General features: G+C 38.3%; 1 protein-coding gene across 1 annotated transcript; it reads right to left on the bottom strand.

Moving 5' to 3' along the window:
• Window positions 1-198: 198 nt before the first annotated feature.
• Window positions 199-20,929, bottom strand: ddx31 (DEAD (Asp-Glu-Ala-Asp) box polypeptide 31). Its single transcript, XM_046842061.1, has 21 exons — window positions 20,791-20,929; window positions 20,517-20,649; window positions 16,516-16,745; window positions 16,350-16,425; window positions 16,208-16,251; window positions 16,044-16,114; window positions 15,474-15,538; window positions 14,989-15,033; window positions 14,860-14,901; window positions 14,263-14,327; window positions 14,064-14,183; window positions 13,824-13,930; window positions 13,362-13,591; window positions 11,514-11,675; window positions 10,409-10,468; window positions 8,582-8,632; window positions 8,279-8,418; window positions 8,067-8,151; window positions 7,305-7,416; window positions 6,807-6,999; window positions 199-639 (listed from the first exon to the last, which is right to left on the bottom strand). Exons 2-21 carry the CDS (start codon window positions 20,619-20,621, stop codon window positions 495-497), a joined length of 2,148 nt encoding a protein of 715 aa, XP_046698017.1. The 5' UTR covers window positions 20,622-20,649; window positions 20,791-20,929; the 3' UTR covers window positions 199-494.
• Between the last annotated feature and the right edge of the window lie 589 nt (window positions 20,930-21,518).

The raw sequence follows: 21,518 nt of genomic DNA, 5'->3' as shown, positions 1-21,518 counted from the left end.
CACACACACACACACACACACACACACACACCCCATCTCTTTCAGAGTTTTACACACTGCAGAGCACAAAAGCTGATCAAAACAACTAAAGCAAAAAAATAGTTATAACGGTTATTAATGAATGAGCGAGTCATCTGCTATAAAAATTACAACTTCTTGGTTTTTAATCAGAAAAAAAGCTGAGAAAACACAAGTGAGCAAATTTACAGCCATTTTATTTTAAACTTGATCCAACTCTGCAAACAGCTTTTACACAAAACACATTAATACGTTTATACAAATTAAACATACTAAAAAATCTTCCACACACCAAAACACAGCTCCGCTTTGGGCACTTGGTGGTGATGATGGTGATGATGAAGAGAACGGTAAGTTTCATGTTGGTTTTTTTAGGGCACAGGTAAAAGAAAAAAGTCTAGCAGCAGGTTTTGAATACACAGAACCCCAAAGCTGCCTCGTTGAGTCCAGGGTTTTTCAGCCACATTGCTTCACTCTCACCCTTCGGTCAGTTCATCTTCTGTGCTTCCCTTCTTCTTCTTTCTCTTCTTTTTGGACTTGGATTCCTGCTGGATCCCGCTGGTGTACTCGGAGCGGATCAGGCTGGCCACTCGCTCTCTGGCTGTGAGCTTAGCAGTGGGCCTTAAATAAATAAATACAGGGTTAGTGTGTGAACATGAGGAGTAAATGAACAATCTGCTTTAAATAATTAGAAAGTCCTTATTTATAAAATGCTGTTCTTGTGTTACACAGCTTTCTCAGAATTGTTGTAATACAATGACATTTATAATTAGAATAATCTCCAGTGGTGTTATTGAGTTGAAATTAACACTTTTCAGCCCAACTGTTTTATTATTTTTAGCATATATAGAGACATATACAGTTATATCATTTGTATCATATATAACTATTCATTTAACAATAAATCAATCTATTTTATACAAATACAACACGTTTGTCTTGTTAGTAAAATTGTTTAATAAGCACATGTAAAAACTTAAGAATAAAAAAAAAAAAGAGATTAGAGAGCATCAGAAATGCACAATAATAACCAAGCAAAGTACATTGGAATTTCTGAAAGAGGCTAGAGGTATGCACTGATGCATGCTGGGACGGGACGGTGTGGAAATGCTGAGTACAACCGAGAGAGATTCCCACAGTTGTCAATAACAGGCATGTAGTCAGTTTAAAACCAGTCTCTATCCAATCAATAACTTTGCAGCCTCGAGCTGTGCATTGTCCCTCTGGGGCTGCTTGGGGACAGAACACACACTCTCTCTCATAGACACAGACACACACAAACATATACGCACTACCCTGAGGGCTCAGTGGAGCTATGTGATTGTAGTTATTGATCTTTTGAAAATCCCTGCGCACTTTACAGAGACATGGACACAAACGCTGTGGATGTGCAGTCACGCTAATCAACATTACGCAAATATCACAATCACCCAATGTTGTACTTCCTCAGGTCTTATACAAATATTTACAGCAATTTATAGCGCACACACACACACACACACACACACACACACACACACACACACACACACACACACACACACACACACACACACACACACACACGAAAAATATCGAGGCCAGAATAAAAGCAAAGAACACAAAAGCTGATCACAGTCTGGGTTAAAATGTAAATAATGTGGCATCATCTTCAGATTAAACTTCTAGGCTAACCCTGAAGATAATCACCACACATTCTATGCAGCATAAATTGATATATTTAAAGGTTATATGATTAAAATAACAACATATTTAACCCTTATTTATTTATTTATTTATTTATTTATTTATATGAAAAATAAGAAATATTTAACTTTGGCATCCAATATATAGTTATTGTTTTTTGAATCTCCCCTAAAAGGAAGGATGGTAAATCCCTGATATCAATAATAAGTTAATAGAGCACGAGTAAGTAAAATGTTCAATCACACAACAGCAAGTCATGTAGGATTTATACATACTTTTATATGAATCCATGAACAAATTTCCTAAAAATGGACCAGGCATGCATTCTAGACTTATTATATATCCAAGACTTGAATATATGACTCCATATACATTAATATGACGCATTTAAAGACATCACAATCTGGTTTCTCTAGCATTCTGTGGCAAGTCCGTTTTTTTTTTCTATAATCAACCATACCAACAAAATGACCACAGACCTTAAGTTAAAGTCTTCTAGCAAACACACAAAATGATCATGCTTTAAAGTGAAGCCTTCCAAGATTCTAAAGCTCAGTGCCAGAAAACTGGACAAAATATCTCAGTTGATCTGAAACCTGGTATTGGAGAGTCTGAGGCCATCTTACTGGTTAATAATAAATATACAGGAGTCACCGTTTCCTGTGCAGTGTGTAAAGTCCACACCATCAGTGCAGGACACATTGTACAGTGAGAAGAGAATGTGAAAACAAGGTTTAATGACAAAATCCATTCATCTAAAACAAATGTTTGAGTTGAAGATAGAGGAGGAATTGTGGATCTGGCATAAAATTTTACACTAAAAAATGACTGGAGAAATAAAGAATCCTAATTCTGAAACCTTTCAAACATCATTTGTAGAAAATAATATTCTTAAAAAATAAGACAATTGTGATGTATTCTTGAGCTTATCGTTTCAGAAAGCAATTAAGTTGCACAAGACACAAAAACAATGTGTGTGTGTGTGTGTGTGTGTGTGTGTGTGTGTGTGTGAGTGTGTTAGAATAACAGCAATAGCTCATCAGTATTTTATTATTACAATAATTAATAAATACATTTATTGTGTGTGTGTGTGTGTGTGTGTGTGTGTATGTGTGTATACTATCTACCTACACCAGTTACAAACCAGTTCCACTCAGTGCTGCATAAAATACCCTCAAACAGGTTTACACACACACACACACACACACACACACACACACACACACACACACACACACACACACACGCACGCACGCACGCACACGTTACCATATCTTCTATTTCAGAAAAAGAAAAAAACACACAAAGCAAAGCAAGCAGCAGTAAGTCAAACCTCACCATGGGGCTGCTGGGTATTTTTAGCTGGTCACAGTGATAGGGCTGATAATGGACACTCTCCTGAGCTCTAGAGGTCTTTGTTGTTATGGTGTGTGTGTGTGTGTGTGTGTGTGTGTGTGTGTGTGTGTGTGTGTGTGTGTTTGCCCTTGTTTGCATGTGAATGTTGGTACTGGTGTGATGAAGCTCATTAAAGAAGTCTTGTCTGGACATGGACAGTGAACGCCACAGACAGCCGTAATGAAGTCTCCGCTGACATGGCGGTCAGTCCCAACCATGTCAAGACAACTTCACACACTCACACTTGTACATGTCTCTCTCTCTCACACACACACACACACACACACACTCACACTCACACTCACACACACACACACACACACACACACACACACACACACACACACACACACACACACACACACACACGAGACTGGAGATAGATGCTATAATCGGCGCCGGTTCTGCTCAGTCCTGGAACAATTTAGCACTGACACGAGCTGCGTACAAGACGACTGTGGTGGTGTTGGTTAAACTGAGATGTAGACTCTGTGCTCTGACAGCTGAAGAATATATTATGAGAATCATCTGTTGTCTGGACGTCAGCGTGTGTTTGTGTGTGAGGGATTGGTGCTTAGGGGTCTGACCCTTAGGGACAAAGTCAATTGTCCTGCTCCATGGGTTCAGTTCACAGGTCCTGCTGCAGGTTACTTGCCAATTACCAGTGGTTAGACACAAACACACTCACACACACATACAAGGACACACACAACTAAAAAAGACACCATAATATTAATTCCTTGAATAAATAGGAAAATTCTCCTTTTTATAGACTTTAACAACACAATGAGGCTTTAAGGGGTTAGACGTGAAGACAAACCTTTTTTTCTGGCATTAAACACAAGAAAATCCCTGTTTATGTGTTTATAAATCTCATTTAATTTCATTATAATTTGAGTTACCTTTTTAAGGCGTGTGTGACAATTTAGACGTGATGTTTTTAAGAAATCTTTTTTCACTTTGAGAAATCTACAGATGTAAAAAATAAAAAATTAATGTAATATGTAAAATATAACCTGAATGGAAACATTTATTAACCAGTTTTTTAATTTAATTTATTTATTTTGGGTAGGAAAGTAGTTCCTAAAGGATACATGAATTTTGGCTAAACGCCCATTTTATTTTCATTTTCACACTAATACTCTTTAAAAAATAAAATAAATAAACCTTGTCATCTATATAAATTATTATGTTCTGCACAGTTTTGCAGAATCTTTTAAAAGAATTGACGAATCTGATAATTTACTTTTTTATTGTCCATATAACGTAATTATACACGACATTTTCAGTTCCGGATTTTTCCTTCAGTGTAACAGGTTGATCAACTGATTACAAATGCATTTATAAAGAAATAAATGTATTTAATAAATTTTTTAAAAATGTTATAAAATTTGGTGCCTGTTTATAGTAAAGGGACGAAATGCAAAGGCTTTTATTCTTGTTTCTGAAATGCTTAAATAACAAAAGACGAGATGAATGAGGAATTACAGAAAAACATCATGGGTATGGTAAATTGGTTGGTGCAGTAAATAAGGCTAGATTTAAACAATATAATAAAAAGGCAGGTTAAATAAACCTGCTACAAACCTAACACAAGTCCGGAAAGAAGTCTCTCACACACACACACACACACACACACACACACACACACACACACACACACACACACACACACACACACACACACACACACACACACACACACACACACAAACTTGGCCCATGTGCTCTGGCTTTGAGGGCAAGGGTAATATAGACCACAGCCAGCCAGAATGACTGACCACAAACACATGCTCACACACTCTGGGACCGGCCTGGACACAGCCCAGCTGACCACACTCAGGTTGCAGCTTGTGCATTCTGAATCCTAAGGGAAGCCAATCTGATGACCACTAATAACCTGCCAGCATCAAGCAATGGCCAGAACTCGCTGTGTCCACCTAGCAACCGAGCTGCAATGTCCACACACAACAGATCAGCAACAGATCGGTGCCACCTGTACTGCAGAACCTGCCTGAAGTCACAAACGCTAACAAGGCCTTCTGATGAAATCTTCTCTGGATTAAACCAGGTTCACGTACAGGATTAAGTCATCTGTGCGATAAGCGAGTGATAGGTGTGAGAGCCAGAACAGAGCGATGTCGGCCAGACACACACGATTTGTGCCAGAAAGCTGCTCCTCTTGGCCCTGGTGAGTGTTAAACGCACAAGACAAGAACGAAGGAAGAAGAGAAGGGTAACAACTGCCAAAAAGCACAGAGGAAAGAAAGGGAGAGAACAGAGCAGGTAAAGGTCAGGGCTTGACTACTTCTTTCTGACCTTCTGAGGCCCCAGGACCGGGAAAGACGTGCAGCTGCCAAGCCTGCTTGTGTACTGGCAAAGAGCTTCACTCCATGCCAGAGTAAGCAACACTGCCAGAAACCTGCCTCAATTGATCTCAAACTCAGGTCAGACACAGCTGATCAGATGCTAAAATTGTGCTCCACATTTGAAAAATGTAAAATCTTCGTATTTCCGTCCTTGAATTTTGAACACAACTTTCAGCTATGTGATGCATATTGAGTATCAGAAATCTCTGAAATAAGTATTTTATATGATTTTTATTGCTATAAGAGCATGCATTGTGTCATTATGCACAGTTATATGAATATAGATAGATCGGATATGTAAATACTCAGCACTTCTATAACATTAAATAATGGAATAATTACTCAATATAATAAAAAACAATCATAGGTTTTAAATCCTCCCAACAGTTTTCCTTATTTATGACCCTGTTCAGTTCACCTCAGTCACTTTTGATTAATCCTTTAAGAATCACAGCATTTGTCTGATCTTGGTGAACATAAATAGAGATTCATGTATATCATGAAAAAAATGCGACATTTTGTTATTTTGTCCAACATTTTAAAAAATCATACGTTATACAGCACTCAGAGGGAAAATACTGTAAATACAAATACAAAGGCTTTATACTGGTAATTAATTTAAAAAAATCAATCAATATTGAAATTTAATCATTTTGGTTTAAACAATAGAAAAGAGGAAATAAGTATTGATTCAGATTCAGATGTCTGCAGTGCTGAAATCTTTTATTTTTTGAGAGATATTAATGTGTTTATATTTACTTAAGTTTCTTCAGAAATAAAAAAGCAAATAAATGTTGATTTTGGACTTCAAACATTTAAGTTGGTGCTTAGTATCAGAGATGAACATAAGTTGTTATTTCTGGCATCACTTTTCTAAAAAGAGAAAGTCTTGGAAACGCTTGTTTCTAAGTATTAAAAAAAAAAATGTATTATGAGGTATAATTTACAAAACACATTTAAGTTCTTATGTTCATCAATAGCAAGACGTTTTATATGGTTCAAGTGCAATAACGTGGATGAAGATGTTTGTTTGGTGTCTGTTTAAGAAAATGCCTTTTCAATTAAATTTACAGACTTTACAATAAAAAAAGGTGAATACATACATCATTAAAATATATTAAATGTCTAAATAAAATATATATGTATTACATTTTAATCATATATAATAAATGCAAATACACGAAATACAATTTAACACACTTTCATACATTTTTTTGATTCAAAAATGAATGTTAAAATAAATCTTTAAATAAAGGACTGATGTGAAATTCATAGTGCCATTTGTACTGAGAAACATAACACCTTTGGATGCATGTGAAATGAAATCCATCAACATACCTCTTATTATCCTTTCCTTTTTTCTTGGATTTTCCATTAGCTGTGGAGTCAGTGATGGTGGAAGAAAGACCCTGTGGTGCATCTCGTAGGCCAAAGCTCTTGGCAGCATGGCCCAGGTGGAGGTGACGGATGTGGAAGATGTGTTTCAGCGCAGAGGGGTACGCCGTATACGCCCTCACAAATGACTGCAGGGCTGGAGGAATAAAAAAAGAAAGGAAAAGACGTCAGAAATGATGGAACCGAAAAAAGCCCACAATCGGAAATTCTATGATGTCGAGAAAATGGAAATTAATTCACACAAGGTTTATAAAATCAGATCTTCATCTATCATGTTTTAAGACCATCAAAATCTTTTTATCCTTTAGATACGAGATACGGTGGAAGAGAAAGTCTTGCATGGCTACTTTCTGCCTGAAACATCAGTACAGTAATCATCACATTAATAACGTGAAATCCCACTTACACTGTAAATGTGCCTGATGACTGGATTACACTCACCTTTCTTAGCAGCCTGCACCGACTCTGCACTGCCATGGACGTAGTTCTCAAAATCCGTCTGTAAAACTGTAGCTCTTTCACGCATATCTTGTTCACGGGCACCGGCTGATTTCTGAGCACAGAGCAACACATTGTTAATACACAAAAAACAAACTGAGCAGGTTTTCCAACTAAACTAATACCAAAATTGAATTTTTTTCCTCAAGATCAAAAAGAAAATGATATATATTGCTAATGCATATTAATGGAACATGTTTCTGTGAAAGGAATAGCTTTTAGCTGTAAAAATGTGCATCATATTTATGAATATGTAAATTTTATCCAGTGTGCTGTATTACGCTCTACCCAGTATAAAGCATTAGTATAAACAGCTGTTCACCTCTGAGACGTTCATGTAAAGAAAAGGACATTGGTTAAACACACTGTATTCTCTGAGCCTTCTACCATCCCCTGACCTTTGGCCCTCCCAGACGAAAAGTGCCCACAGGGGGTATTAGTGGAGAAATCTGATTGGTTTAGAGAGACGAAGGGGGAAATTAAATCAGGATTAAGAGAGCTGGCCGTCGCCCCCCCCACTCTTATTGTTGGGCTACGGAGTGGAGAGAGAGAGGAGCGAGGTGGGGGACGTCTTTCTCAACAGTGCCACATTAACACATTACAAGAGCACATCTGTCTTCTGCTTTAAGTGTCCAGAGATCAAAATAAAAGACTTAAAGCAAATGTGTTCAACAGCATTTAGGATCACAGGGTCAAAATAATTACTTTTTTGTCCCAATTTCCTCTGCCTTTGAAGCGCTCATCCTGCATCAGGGTCGACAAGATGACTTCCATTTTCATTTCACCGAGACTGCAAGAGAGAGAGAAACCATTAGCACACTGCTCTATCAAACAAACTGCGACAAAATTAATCAGGAGCAAAAAACTGGTCACTTATGGTCACTTACGTAACCTCTATGAGTTAAACTGTCACAGACCTGATATTGTGACTGGCCAAGACATCCACGTAGGCGGTTTCTGAAGGGGTGAGAAAGAGAAGGCCGTTTCCCTGAGCACCGATGCGAGCTGTACGGCCGACACGATGCACGTATTCGGCTGCAGACGTAGGAGGGTTAAACTGCAATGCAAACGTGAGACAGCAAAACAATAACCAAATGCAATTCTCCATACCAAAAATCAATATGGAGGAATTTCTACAACACGCTGTTTTATTAAACGACACACTAGTCTCACTAACGCTATAATGGTAGAATAAAAAGGGAGGTGGAAAGCAGATGTACCTGTACTATCCATGTGACTTGAGGAAGATCCAACCCACGTGCTGCCACATCCTTCACAAAACAAATAATAAGTTGGTGGAACAGATGTGACCGCTTCAAACAGACATCAGGCGTAGCTCAACACAGGCAGTGCGAAAGAAAACGGCTCTGTTTCTCAACAAAGACTGTTTACTCTCTCGATTTCTCCCCATTATCCTTTACAGATTTGTGGTCCCCAGCCAAGATAAGCTCTTTATTAATAACTGATAGAAGACTGAAAGACTAGTACTGAGCTCTGGGCCTTCACTCCTCCCTTTCTTGGTCCTGTGGCCCAGCTGGGATAAGCCAGAGTTGGGCAGAGTGCAGATGGAGGCCGATGCAGGGCCAGAAAAGTCTGTCAGAGCCATTTAAACGACTCATTTAATCCAGGAATAATGCTACAGAGTGACTGGTCTAAAGCTGATGCCCGACAGTAGAATACTACTTCTCTGTCCGGTCACATTTACATCCCAAACATGTAATAATAAACCATATCTTCCAAAATGTAATGAAGGTCACGCCGTACTGGTGCATAGCAGCCAAATCCTGTTTGATTCATTTTAATTAGAAAGGAATTAGCCAGTTATGAAATTTGACGCCGCATGCTTAGCTGCACTGACTATTTGTACAAGAAAGTGTTATCAAAAATGCTCCAGGAATGTCAATCTACAGCAAGTGCAGAATCTGCATGATCACCACAGACAAGTACATTTCTCCCTGTACTAAATGTATAAAATATACAACACAGTGTGCAAGTTGTACATGCAAAGAGATTATGCTTTCAAAAAGTGTGATAACTATTTTTTTAAAGTTAATAAAAGAAAATGAACAAATTGCTTAAGAAAACAAGTCTCACGTTTTTTTATTCTGCATGAAAAACCCAGTAGCCAATTGGATCTGACTGAATTCTGATTTTCCCACATTAGTGTAATAAATTTACTTACGTATGATTTGAGTTACACTGAATTTGTCAACCGATAACTGTAAATTAATCTCTCAGAGAAAAAGTATAAAATATGCTTCTTAAAAATGTTTCATGCTGGAATTCAACAAATTCCTACTTTTGTGGTAAAAAATTTTTTTTCCACGTCTGTCTTAGGAAAAATACACTATAAAAGTGGTGGCTTTACATTTAATACAACCTGCATCCCAGAGACAGGATCTATAATTAAGGATGCGTTGAGGACAGTAGTGAGACTGTCAGACAGTAGAGGACACGTGGTTTAGTGAGCATTGTAGCCAACACTGTCTGCGAGACCTTTCACATGCAGTGAGATGGAAACAGTACTACTGCTGCTGCTGAAGAGAGCAGGCCAGGTCTGGCAGCTGTAGCCTGGAGAGACAATCCACACTCAAAGCCAGGGCTAACGGAGCACTCGCTCCCTCAGGGCTTCCCCTTATGGCCCTACTGCCAACAGCTGTGCCAGAGGGGAGTGAGGTAAAGAACAGAGGAAGACAGATATATAGAGAAATTGACGGCTACTATGTATTAAGACTCTGCCAAAGATGACAGACATCAGTTGAAGGTGCAGTTTTTATGGCTGTAATTATCAAACACTTTCAGTCAGACAGACATCTACTGTCTGACAGTCTCATTACGGTCCTCAAACACAGATCCTGTCTCTGCAGTGCAGGCAGCATTAAATCTAAACATATATAATGTATTTGTGATTACATGAAAAAAATTTTCACAGCAAAAGGAACAATTTGTTCAATTCCAGCATTGCGATAAAATTAAATCCTATGGAGTTTCAACTTCATTAAATTAAATAAGAACCTGTGTAAAGGCTGAACTACAGGTAGACTCACCGTACACAGCAGGACACCAGTCTTACTCTGAGAGAACTCCTGAAACACCTCCGTCCTCTCCTGTTCACAAAGCAACACACAATGTCAACTAACGCATGATGAATATAATAGATTGTCTTTTAAAGCCGGTTTCTCTAATCGTGTCACTTCATGTATTTATTGAGGGAAAAACCCCACACTATACACACTGACTAATCTCTGAGATGTAAAAGAAGGGTAATAAACTATATTTAGAAAAGGAATAATGTATAACTAAAATTTGCACATAGCAGCTTGTTACTAAATAGCTGGTTATATTTCCCTCATTTCTGATGAGGGAACATGAAGGATTATTGCTTTTAATCTATTTTACTGACAATTTGTGGACAGTTTGTGATTAAACGTGTCAATCAGGGACAAATTATCCAAAAGTCAGAAATGGCCTAGATATATTTTACTCCACTGTTCGGTATATTAAGGCCAGTAATAGAAGCCTGCCCAGTAAGAGAATTATGATTCCTGCTAATTCTGTCCAAAAACAAAGGTGCAATGCCAAGTATGACTGTCCAGCCAACAGTGTTCTTTCTCTCTCTCTCTCTCTCGCTCTCTCTCTCTCTTCTGGTAAGTAGAGCACAATCTGTTAACTGTGCTGGAACATCTGTGTGTCTCCTGTCGTCTCCTTCATTTGAGAAGATGGCCAGCGCTGTCACATTACCAAACCCATCCATAAAGCTGCCGAATGCGTCTCGTTAATATCTAAGAAGGGGGAGACAAGGAAGCCTGAAGCGGCTGTGCCCTGAACTCACTCTTGGACCATGTGAGCGGCCCTGGTCATGTCCATTAGCATGGGTGAATGAGGTCTGAGATACGGGCAAAGGTGGCTCATCTTCAGGTCCCATGGCACTGCCGCAGGGCACCCGACTGTTGCAGCCACTCTGCCAGCTGCTACAGTCACCTAACTAGCAAGGAATGTAGAGGAGTACATGGCCGCAATGCAAATTGTGACATGCAGGCAGGTTTAGAAACTGGGCAAGGTTAAATCAGGCTAATAATGGATTAAGGAATAACTAAGCCCTTCTTTGTTAGTAAAACATTCGGTAACATTTCTAGATACAGGACATCCCACCTCTTGTTCCATGTTGCCATGGAGTCGGAGGAAGTTGATTGAGAGCTGCTGCTTGTTTTCAGTGCTGGATTTGCCACACAGGACAGTGGAGAGGAGAGTGATGAGGAACTCTACTGCCTCACAGCTGGATATGAAGACAATAACCTTCTGATCCCGTTCAAACTAACAATGACAAGGAGAAAAGGGGTTTAAAAAATAACTGGAACCAAAGTTTGACCCGAAAATACTCATTTTATTTACACTTGAATTGCAAAATGCCTGGCTCACTAACAGTGGTGGATAAAGTACACGAAGCATGTGCTTAAGTAAAATTAGAGATACAGTAGGTAAAATGTCGAAGAAAAAGTGTCCCTTTAAACTTCCACTTCAGTAAAAGTACAAAAGTATTTGCCTTCAATGTAAGGATCTATATAAGGATTATAATAGCTATAATGTTCCTAATATAATTTATATCACAAGACTATTTACTTAATCAACTCAGTTTATGTAAAAAGACTCCAATGTTACTTTCATCACAACAATCTATTAATAGAATGACAATGAGTCAAACACTGATTGAAATTAGGGATGGACCGAATATTCGGCCACCGAAAGACTTTGAGCACCGAAAAAACACGGCCGAAACAGTTTGTTGTGATGACGCAAACAGAAACCACGGCCCGCACGTGCATGTCTAAAAGCAACATGTCTGCGGTGTGGACGTATTTCAGTATATCTGAGAAAGACCCATGGATAGCGATTTGCAAAACATGTAATGCCAAAATTTCAAGAGGGGGTGCGTCTGCAAATACTTTCTCCACGTCGGGTTTAATTTATCAGCTGAATATGAGATTAACGCGGCACAGAAAAGCAAAACTCCTCCGAGCACGCGCACTCCGTCTGTGGTGGAGGTTTTTGAAAAGGCAGGAAGTTTCCCAGTGATAGTGTTGTATTGTATCTTTAAGCAGTTGCACTTGTTCTGAATGCACTTTGTTTTATGAAAGAACACATTTATTTTTACAACCTTTCAGCAGGCCAGAGGGCCTGTACATTATTATTTAATGTACACATGAGTGCATTTAAGTTAAACATTTAAGTTTGTATTTTAATTTATTTTATCCTGTGCATTGCTGCAATTTGCTATAAATAAATATTTTCATAATTTGTAATTGATTTATTCTTTAAAACTTTAATATGAATTCATGCAATTGAAATGCCTTGATTTTAGTAAGTTTAGTACACAGTCATAGACATAAATGCACTGGTAATAATAATTATAATTTCTTTCCTCTTTTTCGGTTTTCAGTTTCAGCCAAGAATTTTCATTTCGGTGCATCCCTAATTGATATCCAATAAAATTAGCATGAACCCAAAACCTTCTTTTCAAAAAGTTTTGCCAAATAAGGACAAGAGTCAAGAGTTCCCTCCATCATTAATTCCTCACAAAATGTTCTGCTTGCTGTTGAACTGATGCTGAACTGGATGTTCGTGATAAGTAGATACCACCAATCGCCAATCAAACCAGAGCGCGTGCTCCAATAGGATTAGTGGCTTGCCGTGTACTTGACCAGTTAACTTTTTAGAAAATAAAAATGACTAATTTTCCAAAGTAGTTGAGTAAAACACAAGATATTTAATTTTGAAATGTAATGAAGTTAAAGTCTCCCCAGATGGAAATACTTCAGTAAAGTACAGATACTTTAAAAAGCTACTAAAGTACAGCAACTAATTACATTTACTTCATTACTGTCCACCACTATGCAATAATAACCACTTATATATTAATTAAAAATAAAAACTACCAATTAAATCAGGATAATCAACATGAAGGGGAATTATAAACATCAGAGTATGCATGTCAGCAGTTACCTTACACCTGGCCAGTATAAATGCTGCAAGGCAGACCAGACGCAGTTTGCTAGGCACCACTACCATATACTGTTGCAGCTTGTCAGGCACAGTGTAGCTGTCACCCTGCTGTGAAGGCGGAGACGGGGACGTGAGAGAGGTTTCCAATGTGTTCACGCCGTGATCAGTAACATCGGAGACCTGGATGTAAACAGGGTCATTCATGCTAATGCTGGTTAACCGGGACAGTCCTAGAAAAAAAAAAGGAAAAGAAAAAAGACATGCATTATTGAAGTACATTTGAAACAGGTGCTTGGATTAAAATACGTTTCTTTTGTCTGACTGGATTAAACACCTGGTTTATGAAGAGGCTTGTTGATTCGGGTAACTAATCAGCATTAAATATAGTTAGACCCACCTCTTAGCATCATTACTTTCAATTGGTCCCTTAAGCTGGGACCACAAAACCAGAGGCTGGCTTACCCTCAGTGAGTGTGGCAGAGAGCAGCACCGTCTGCCTAGCGGAGCTAGCAGCATTCAGAGCATTCAGGATTACAGTGAGATCCTTCTCAAAGCCCAGGTCAAGAGTCCTACCAAAAAACAAACATCATGGATGCTGACAGAGCTGAAGATTAAACAAATGGGAATTGAGATTGTCGTCAATATTACACACACACACACACACACACACACACACACACACACACACACACACACACAAACCTGTCTGCTTCATCCAGAACAAGCCAGTGTACAGCACTAAAAGCGATACTAAGCGTGTTCTTGATGTGGTCTACCAGCCGTCCTGGAGTGGAGATCAAAACATTTATGCCTTTCCTCAATCTAAAAGAGAACAATGCAGGTTTAATACTAGGATCAATTCTATACAAGTATTGAAACCCATTCAGTGTGATGTTCTTGCCTGGCTTTTTCTGCTTTCCTCTTTTCTCCTCCCATTAGGACACCAGGTACAATCCATGTGAATGGCTATAAATGGAAAAGGAATTGTACAAATGAGTTTCTATAAAATCAAATAAGTAACTGGCCAAATATATATTATTATATCACATTCAGTATACACTTCATTAGGGAAAAAAGACCCAATCAACCAACCAGGTTGCAGCTCTGCAATGCATAAAATGTACAACAGTGGAAAGCAGAATATATACATACACTTCAGGTCAATGAGTAACAACAGCAGATGGGCAACATCAAATTAATTCGGGCAGATCTGCACTTTCTGAAATGGATGTGAAACTTTTTGAAACCAGCTCATCGAGCAACAACCACGCTATTGATGTTCAATGTGAATCTTAAATGAATCTTTTGACCTGTATGATGTTATGCACTGCATTGCTGCCTCGTGTCTGGCTGCTTGGTTAACTGCACAAGTATAAAGATTTTCCTACTAAATCTGATTATAAAAAAATGGATCCAAAATCTTAAACTGTTTAATGGACATTTATATGAAGAAAATGGCATATTGAAGAAACCTTAAAAATATGGGAAAAAAGTTTACCTTTAGAAGCTTCTGGAAGATTTGAAAGCTCTGTTGTGCCAACTGAACATCAGGAAAAAGACATTAGAAACATGGGATGGCATTGTGACTATAATGTATCGTTGAATTGAATTTGTTTGAACAACCTACCTCTCTTGTAGGCACAATCACAACTGCCAGTGGCCCATCTGATCTCTGAAACATATAGGAATTTCAATCAAATTATATATACAAGCAGGAAATTAAACTACAGCACAACATACTTGAACAGAAACAATAGCTGTTTTATGGTACAGAGGAAAGAAACCCTATACTTTGCCATTCAAGAGGTCACTTTGTGAATTTGGTTGTATTTACATTTTTTAATAGTTTGTATGTATTAGTTTTGTACTCCAGTATTGACCTTTTCTGCTTATGAAACATAATATTCTCAAATACAAATGCACTGTATAGCCCACTAGAATAACTACATTTTATACCTTGATGTAGTTAATATTAGTCATTAGTTACAATTTATGTAACATCTATTATACCATCAAGTGCTTTAATATATGTAAAATAGATAATTTTTCAGTCCACTATACCTAAAGAACCACATGACAATTTTATTTCTCAGAATTCAGGTTTTTACTGGCCTTGATTTTTGGTTGCACTGCCTGCAGAGACTGGACCAGAGGAATTCCATACGCCAGTGTTTTCCCTGAAAGATCATTGAGAGACAGGACAGATTAGCTGTTCCAATGTGCACTGCCACTTTAATGACATTCCCTCTTGTAATTACTGTAAAACTGCTTACAATTAATCCTTTAATAATGTCTGCACTGCAATGTGACTTTAATTCACCTCAAGTCTACTGTTGTATCAGCAATGTTTTCACAATCACACACACTACCACATCACTACACTGTATCTGTTTCTCCTTTTTATACTGTATATCTATATTTATTTATTCTTCTGCTATCTTTCATTAATCGTAAATTATTTTAGTATACTTTTCATTTCTCCTCTCTGGTCTGCTATATGTAAATTCTCCTATGTGATGAATGAAATCTCTCTCTCTCTCTCTCTCTCTCTCTCTCTCTCTCTCTCTCTCTCTGTCTGTCTGTCTGTCTGTCTGTCTGTCTGTCTGTAACTGAACAACATGGCCTGTTTTTATCCCACAGTGAAAATAAGTGATAACCTGATAAAACATATCTAGAACATACCAGATCCAGTTTGGGATCGAACAACAGCATCTTTTCCTGACATGAGCACTGGAATGGTCTGCTTCTGTACACTGCAAACACATACAACATGTAAAATTGCAAGCGACAGCTTGTTGTCAAGTTGTTAGAGTGTCTTAATAACTGCCTGGAAAAAATGTGTGTACCTGGTCATACTGCTTATGTTTAACACTTTGTTAAGCGTAGCCACCTGTGGAATGATCCAGACACAACAACACAGGGTTATTACCGGCTAATTAACTCTAATTTAACTATACCACTGTATTATATTAGTCAAAGTTATCTTACTAAGTGAGGATGCAGGTCTAGTTCTTGGAAGGAGTTACTAGTAAAGACCTTCTCCTTCACCTGAATCACAGCAGGACTACAGGGAAAAAAATAGAATGATCTCAGATGGACCATACAGATGGAAAATGGATATGGTATGTAAAAAAACAGAAGATCTTTCACTGACCTGAGCACATCAGGGATCTCAGGGTTGTTTCGGAAGAGAGAAGACGTCTTAATAAAAGGCCTGTCATGTCCCTTCTGTTCCTCCTGTTCTTTTTTTGGAGATGTTTTTAGTTTTGATGCTACCTGGTCTTCGTGCTTTGTGTTTATGTTAGCATTTGGCTTCCTTTGCTTAGCAGAAGAATAATCTTGATTTCCAAACGAGTACTTCCTTTTTCCATTCGCTGTCTTTTTCTGAGAAAAAGAGGCATAAAACAGCAACAAAGATTTATGTATCTATATAGGGAAATGATTTACATAAGTACATACAGAGTTGTATGAAAATGAACTTATTCCCAGTTGGAATTCTATGGTTTTATGTATCAGGCCATCATAAAAAAAATCATCCTTCAGGTAAAGAACAAATGACATGTTACACCGTGTTGTTATTTATTTTTTACAAAAATCAAGCCAAAATGGAGAAACTGTGTGAAAACAAAGTTCAGGTTATGATTAAATAAACCCAGCCATTAGAGTTGCACATGTCAGTGCACTCTTAGTGCCGGTCCCAAGACCGGATAAATGGGGAGGGTTGCGTTAGGAAGAGCACCCAGAGCATTTAAATGTTGGTACTATGACTGGTAAAGGGAGAGAGGTAGCTGATATGATGGAGAGGAGAAAGGTAGATATGCTGTGTGTTCAGGAGACCAAGTGGAAAGGGAGTAAATCCAGGAACATTGGAGGTTTAAACTGTTCTTTCATGGTGTGGATGGAAAGAGAAATGGTGTAGGGGTGATTCTGAAGGAAGAGTACAGTAAGAGTGTAGTGGAGGTGAAGAGAGATTCTGATAGAGTGATGAACATGAAGCTGGAAGTTGAAGGGGTGATGATAAATGTCATCAGTGTTTATGCTCCACAAGTTGGCTGTGAGATGGAGGAGAAGGAAAAATTCTGGAGTGAGTTAGATGAAGTGGTAGATGGTGAACCTAGGAATGAAAGATTGGTGATTGGGGCAGACTTCAATGGGCATGTAGGTGAAGGGAACAGAGGTGATGAGGAGGTGATGGGTAGGTATGGCCTTAAGGAGAGGAATGTGGAAGGGCAGATGGTGGTAGATTTTGCTAAAAGGATGGAAATGGCAGTGGTAAACACGTATTTTAAGAAGGAGGGTATATAAGAGTGGAGGAAGGTGCACACAGGTGGTCTATGTTCTATGTAGGAGATGCAACCTGAAGGAGATTGGAGACTGTAAGGTGTTGGCAGGGGACAGTGTAGCTAGACAGTATCAGATGGTGGTCTGTAGGATGGTTTGGGAGATGCATAAGAAGTAGAGGAGAGTGAGGACTGAAAGAAGAATAAGATGGTGGAAACTGAAGGAGGAAGACTGTAGTGTGAGGTTCAGGGAAGAGGTCAGACAGGGGTTCAGTGGTGGTGAAGAGGTGCTGGATGACTGGGCAACTACTGCAGGAGTGATGAGGGAGGCAGCTAGAAAGGTACTTGGTGTGACATCTGGAAATAGAAAGGAAGACAAAGAGACATGGTGGTGGAATGAGGAAGTGCAGGAGAGCATAATGAGAAGGAGGTTGTACTCATTAATCTGCAGTCAGTACCCCATAATGACAAAGTGAAAACAGAGTTATAGAAATGTCTGTAACTTTTTTTGTAATTAAGAAAACTGAAATATCACATGTACATAATTATTCTGACCCTTTACTCTGTACATAGTTGAAGCATCATTGGCAGCAAATACAGCCTCAAGTCTTTTAGAGTATGCCACAGCTTTGCACACATAAATTGAGGGATTTTCTGCCATTCATAATCAAGCTGGGGCAGGTTGGATGGGGATCGTCAGTGGGCAGCCTCTTACAGGTCTCTCCAGAGATGTTTAATAGTCCAAGTCAGGGCTCTGGCTGGGCCACTTTCGGACATTCAAAAGTTGTCGCTAAGCCACTAATGTGTTGTCTTGAGTGCTTAGGGATGTTGACATGTAGGAAGATGAACCTTCGGCCCAGACTGATGTCCTAGACATTGTGGAATAGGTTTTTATTGAGGATATCTCTGTACTTTGCTTCATAAAGCTTTCCCTCAACCCTGACCAATTGCCAAGTCCCTGCTGCAGAAAAACACCACCACAGCAAGATGCTGCCACAAACATGCTTTACTTTTCAGATGTTTTTGGGCAGCTGATGAGCAGTGCCTGATTTCCACCAAACCTAATGTTTATAATTGAAACTAAACAGTTGAATCTCAGTTTCACCAGACCAGAGACCTTCAAAAGTTCTCATTTACTTTATAATGACAAATTTCGATGTAAATCCCATTAACATTAAACTCACAAATGCAGAGGGCAGATTATAAAACCAGGATGGCGTGATGTGGCTCAATATGAAGTGAAAGTTGAACACTTTTGAGTAACCAAATGTCCTGTAATATTTTATACGTCTTAATCCGCTGCATTTTACACAATATTATTGTGTATAGCTGTGTTCATTCTTGTATCATGGCATTAAAAAGTCCAACAAATACAAAAAAATGTAGATGCACAAACTAGAGGTAAACACAAACTCATTTGTGATGAAAACATTCCCATGGAAGGTAATTCAGCAGCTATTACACTTCTATAAATAATTAGAAAATTCTTCTTATAGAAATCTCCATATTAAAGATGAGGTTTTTGCTAATTAACTATAGTAATGTGTTTATTAGTAGGTTTTAATTATGTGGAGTTGCTATCATACAAAATCACTCTGAATGAGCTGTTACTATTATTATAAGATATTAATATATTATTATAACCAGTGCATTACAATATTTAAGTTGTAGTTTGAATCACTGCTGGCACTAATGTGAGAGATGCTGTGAATCAACACCCTCCTAACAATCAGAACAAAAAATTCAATCCAAAATAGCTACATTTAGCTTAGAAAACTCGTGGCATTCTCTCATCAGATAAAATTGTCACTTGGAATAGTTTTCAGTTCACAAGGGTTCATTGTCAAGAGTTAATTTGTGACATTTCTTAATGTGCTTTAGACGATTAAAACCATCAAACGCTATGATGAAACAGGCTCTAATGAGGACCATCTAAGGAAAGATCCTCATTAGAGGTAAAGCTGTGTAAAGCTGCTTTGAGACAATGTTCATTGTTAAAAACGCTATACAAATAAAAATGAATTGAAAATAAATTTAATTGAAAGGAAGACCAAGAGCTACCTCTGCTGCAGAGAATAATTATATTAGAATTATCAGCTTCAGAAACCAATGATTTACATGAATATTGTTCAGAATATTGGCAGATATTTTTCAATATCCACTGTTCAGATGAGAGTGCAAAGAGATTTGTTTAGGCCAAGAAGCACAAAGAATAGATAGTGGATCAGTGGAAAACTGTCCTTTTGTCTGATGAGTCGAAATTTGAGATTTCTGTTCCAAAAGGTGGACAGACGATTCCTGAATGTGTGGTTCCCACAGAAATGCATGGAGAAGGTGGTGTGATGGTGTGGAATGCTGTGCTAGAGACACTGGTGATTTAGTTAAAATTGAGAGCACACTTAACCAGCATGGCTACTAAAGCATTTGGCAGTGACATACCATCTCATCTGGTTTGCACAAAACACACCTCTAGGTTACATAAGAGCTATTTGTTCAAGAAGAAGCGTGATGGAGTGCGCTGCATTAGACGACCTGGCCTCCACAAAATTATCTGATCTAAATCCAGTTGAGATGGTTTGGATTGAGTTGGACAGGAGAGTGAAGGTAAAGCAGCCAACAAGCACTCAACACCTCTTAAAACTCCACGTGATTGTTGGAAAAGCATTCCAGGTGACTACCAGGTGAGGCTGAATGAGATCCAGGAGTGAGAATGCCAAGAGTGTGCAAAGCTGTTATTGAAGGAAAATGCAGCTACTTTGAAGAATCGAGAAGAGAAGATGTGTCAAAATTTTTGTCTGGTGTCTGGTGTGTGTGTGTGTGTGTGTGTGTGTGTGTGTGTGTGTGTGTGTGTGTATGTATGTATCAAATAACTCACTGCTGTCCATTTCTGCCCTGATGAGTACTTGTGTTTTCTCTCAGAGAAGTGTGAATCAGTAGGTTCCTGGTTGGAGATGTTGAGCATCAGCAGATCCTCAGCCATGATGAACACAATAACACACCACAACAATCTATAATATGAGATAAGTCCAGATGTGAACAGCTGTGATCTAAGCACATAAACAAATAAATAAACTTCAAACTGTACGTCAATACAAAAACTGTCTGGGGAAAAAGCATGTAAAATGTGTTTTCAGCATAAATGAACTTACACTACGGTTCTCTGTTTAAGTTCAGGACAACATTACTAACAGTCCCTGAAAATCCACATGCTCTTTCTCCGCGTGCAAACAGCATTGAGAGAACTTCCGGGTTCCGGCGCGTGTCAAAGTAAAAGTCCACCCCTGAAGCACTCTGAGCCTGTGGCGTGTTTAGGATCCTGTCACTAACACTTTTGGTTTGTTTGCTGTTTGGTGTAGTTTTGTTTTACACTAAATATTAATTTAATTTTAAAAAAAGGTACAAAAACACTGACTCTTTAGCAAAGGCTTAAAAACGTGCTCATGAAATGTATTGGTCAAAAAACTATTATTATAATGGTAATAAAAGTAAGGGTGCTTAAAGATTACCAGCACTCAAACAAACATGTGGCCAATAAACACATAAAATATACAGAATGATATATTATAAAATTTTGTGGACTACAAACAGCATTTATTTATTCATTTGTTTATTGAGCCCAATATCCAGAACATTCAGCTGTGTAAGAAGTTCTGTCAGATCCATCAGATTTGTAGAGAAGTTTGGACAATTATATCTCATTTATTCTGTTTATTGGTTATGCTCCTTTCTTTATTGCTCACAGTTGGTCCTATTAGTGTTCCCTATACATGCATGTATCATGAATAGTTGTTTTAAAACAAACGCCACCGTCTGAGCCAATCATCATGGATACATGGTTTTGTTGTGGTATTTACTCTTTGTTCTGTGAATAAACTTT

Source organism: Silurus meridionalis, chromosome 27, assembly GCF_014805685.1.
Source record: "Silurus meridionalis isolate SWU-2019-XX chromosome 27, ASM1480568v1, whole genome shotgun sequence".
NCBI lineage: Eukaryota > Metazoa > Chordata > Actinopteri > Siluriformes > Siluridae > Silurus > Silurus meridionalis.
This window is presented reverse-complemented; position numbering and strand designations above follow the sequence as displayed.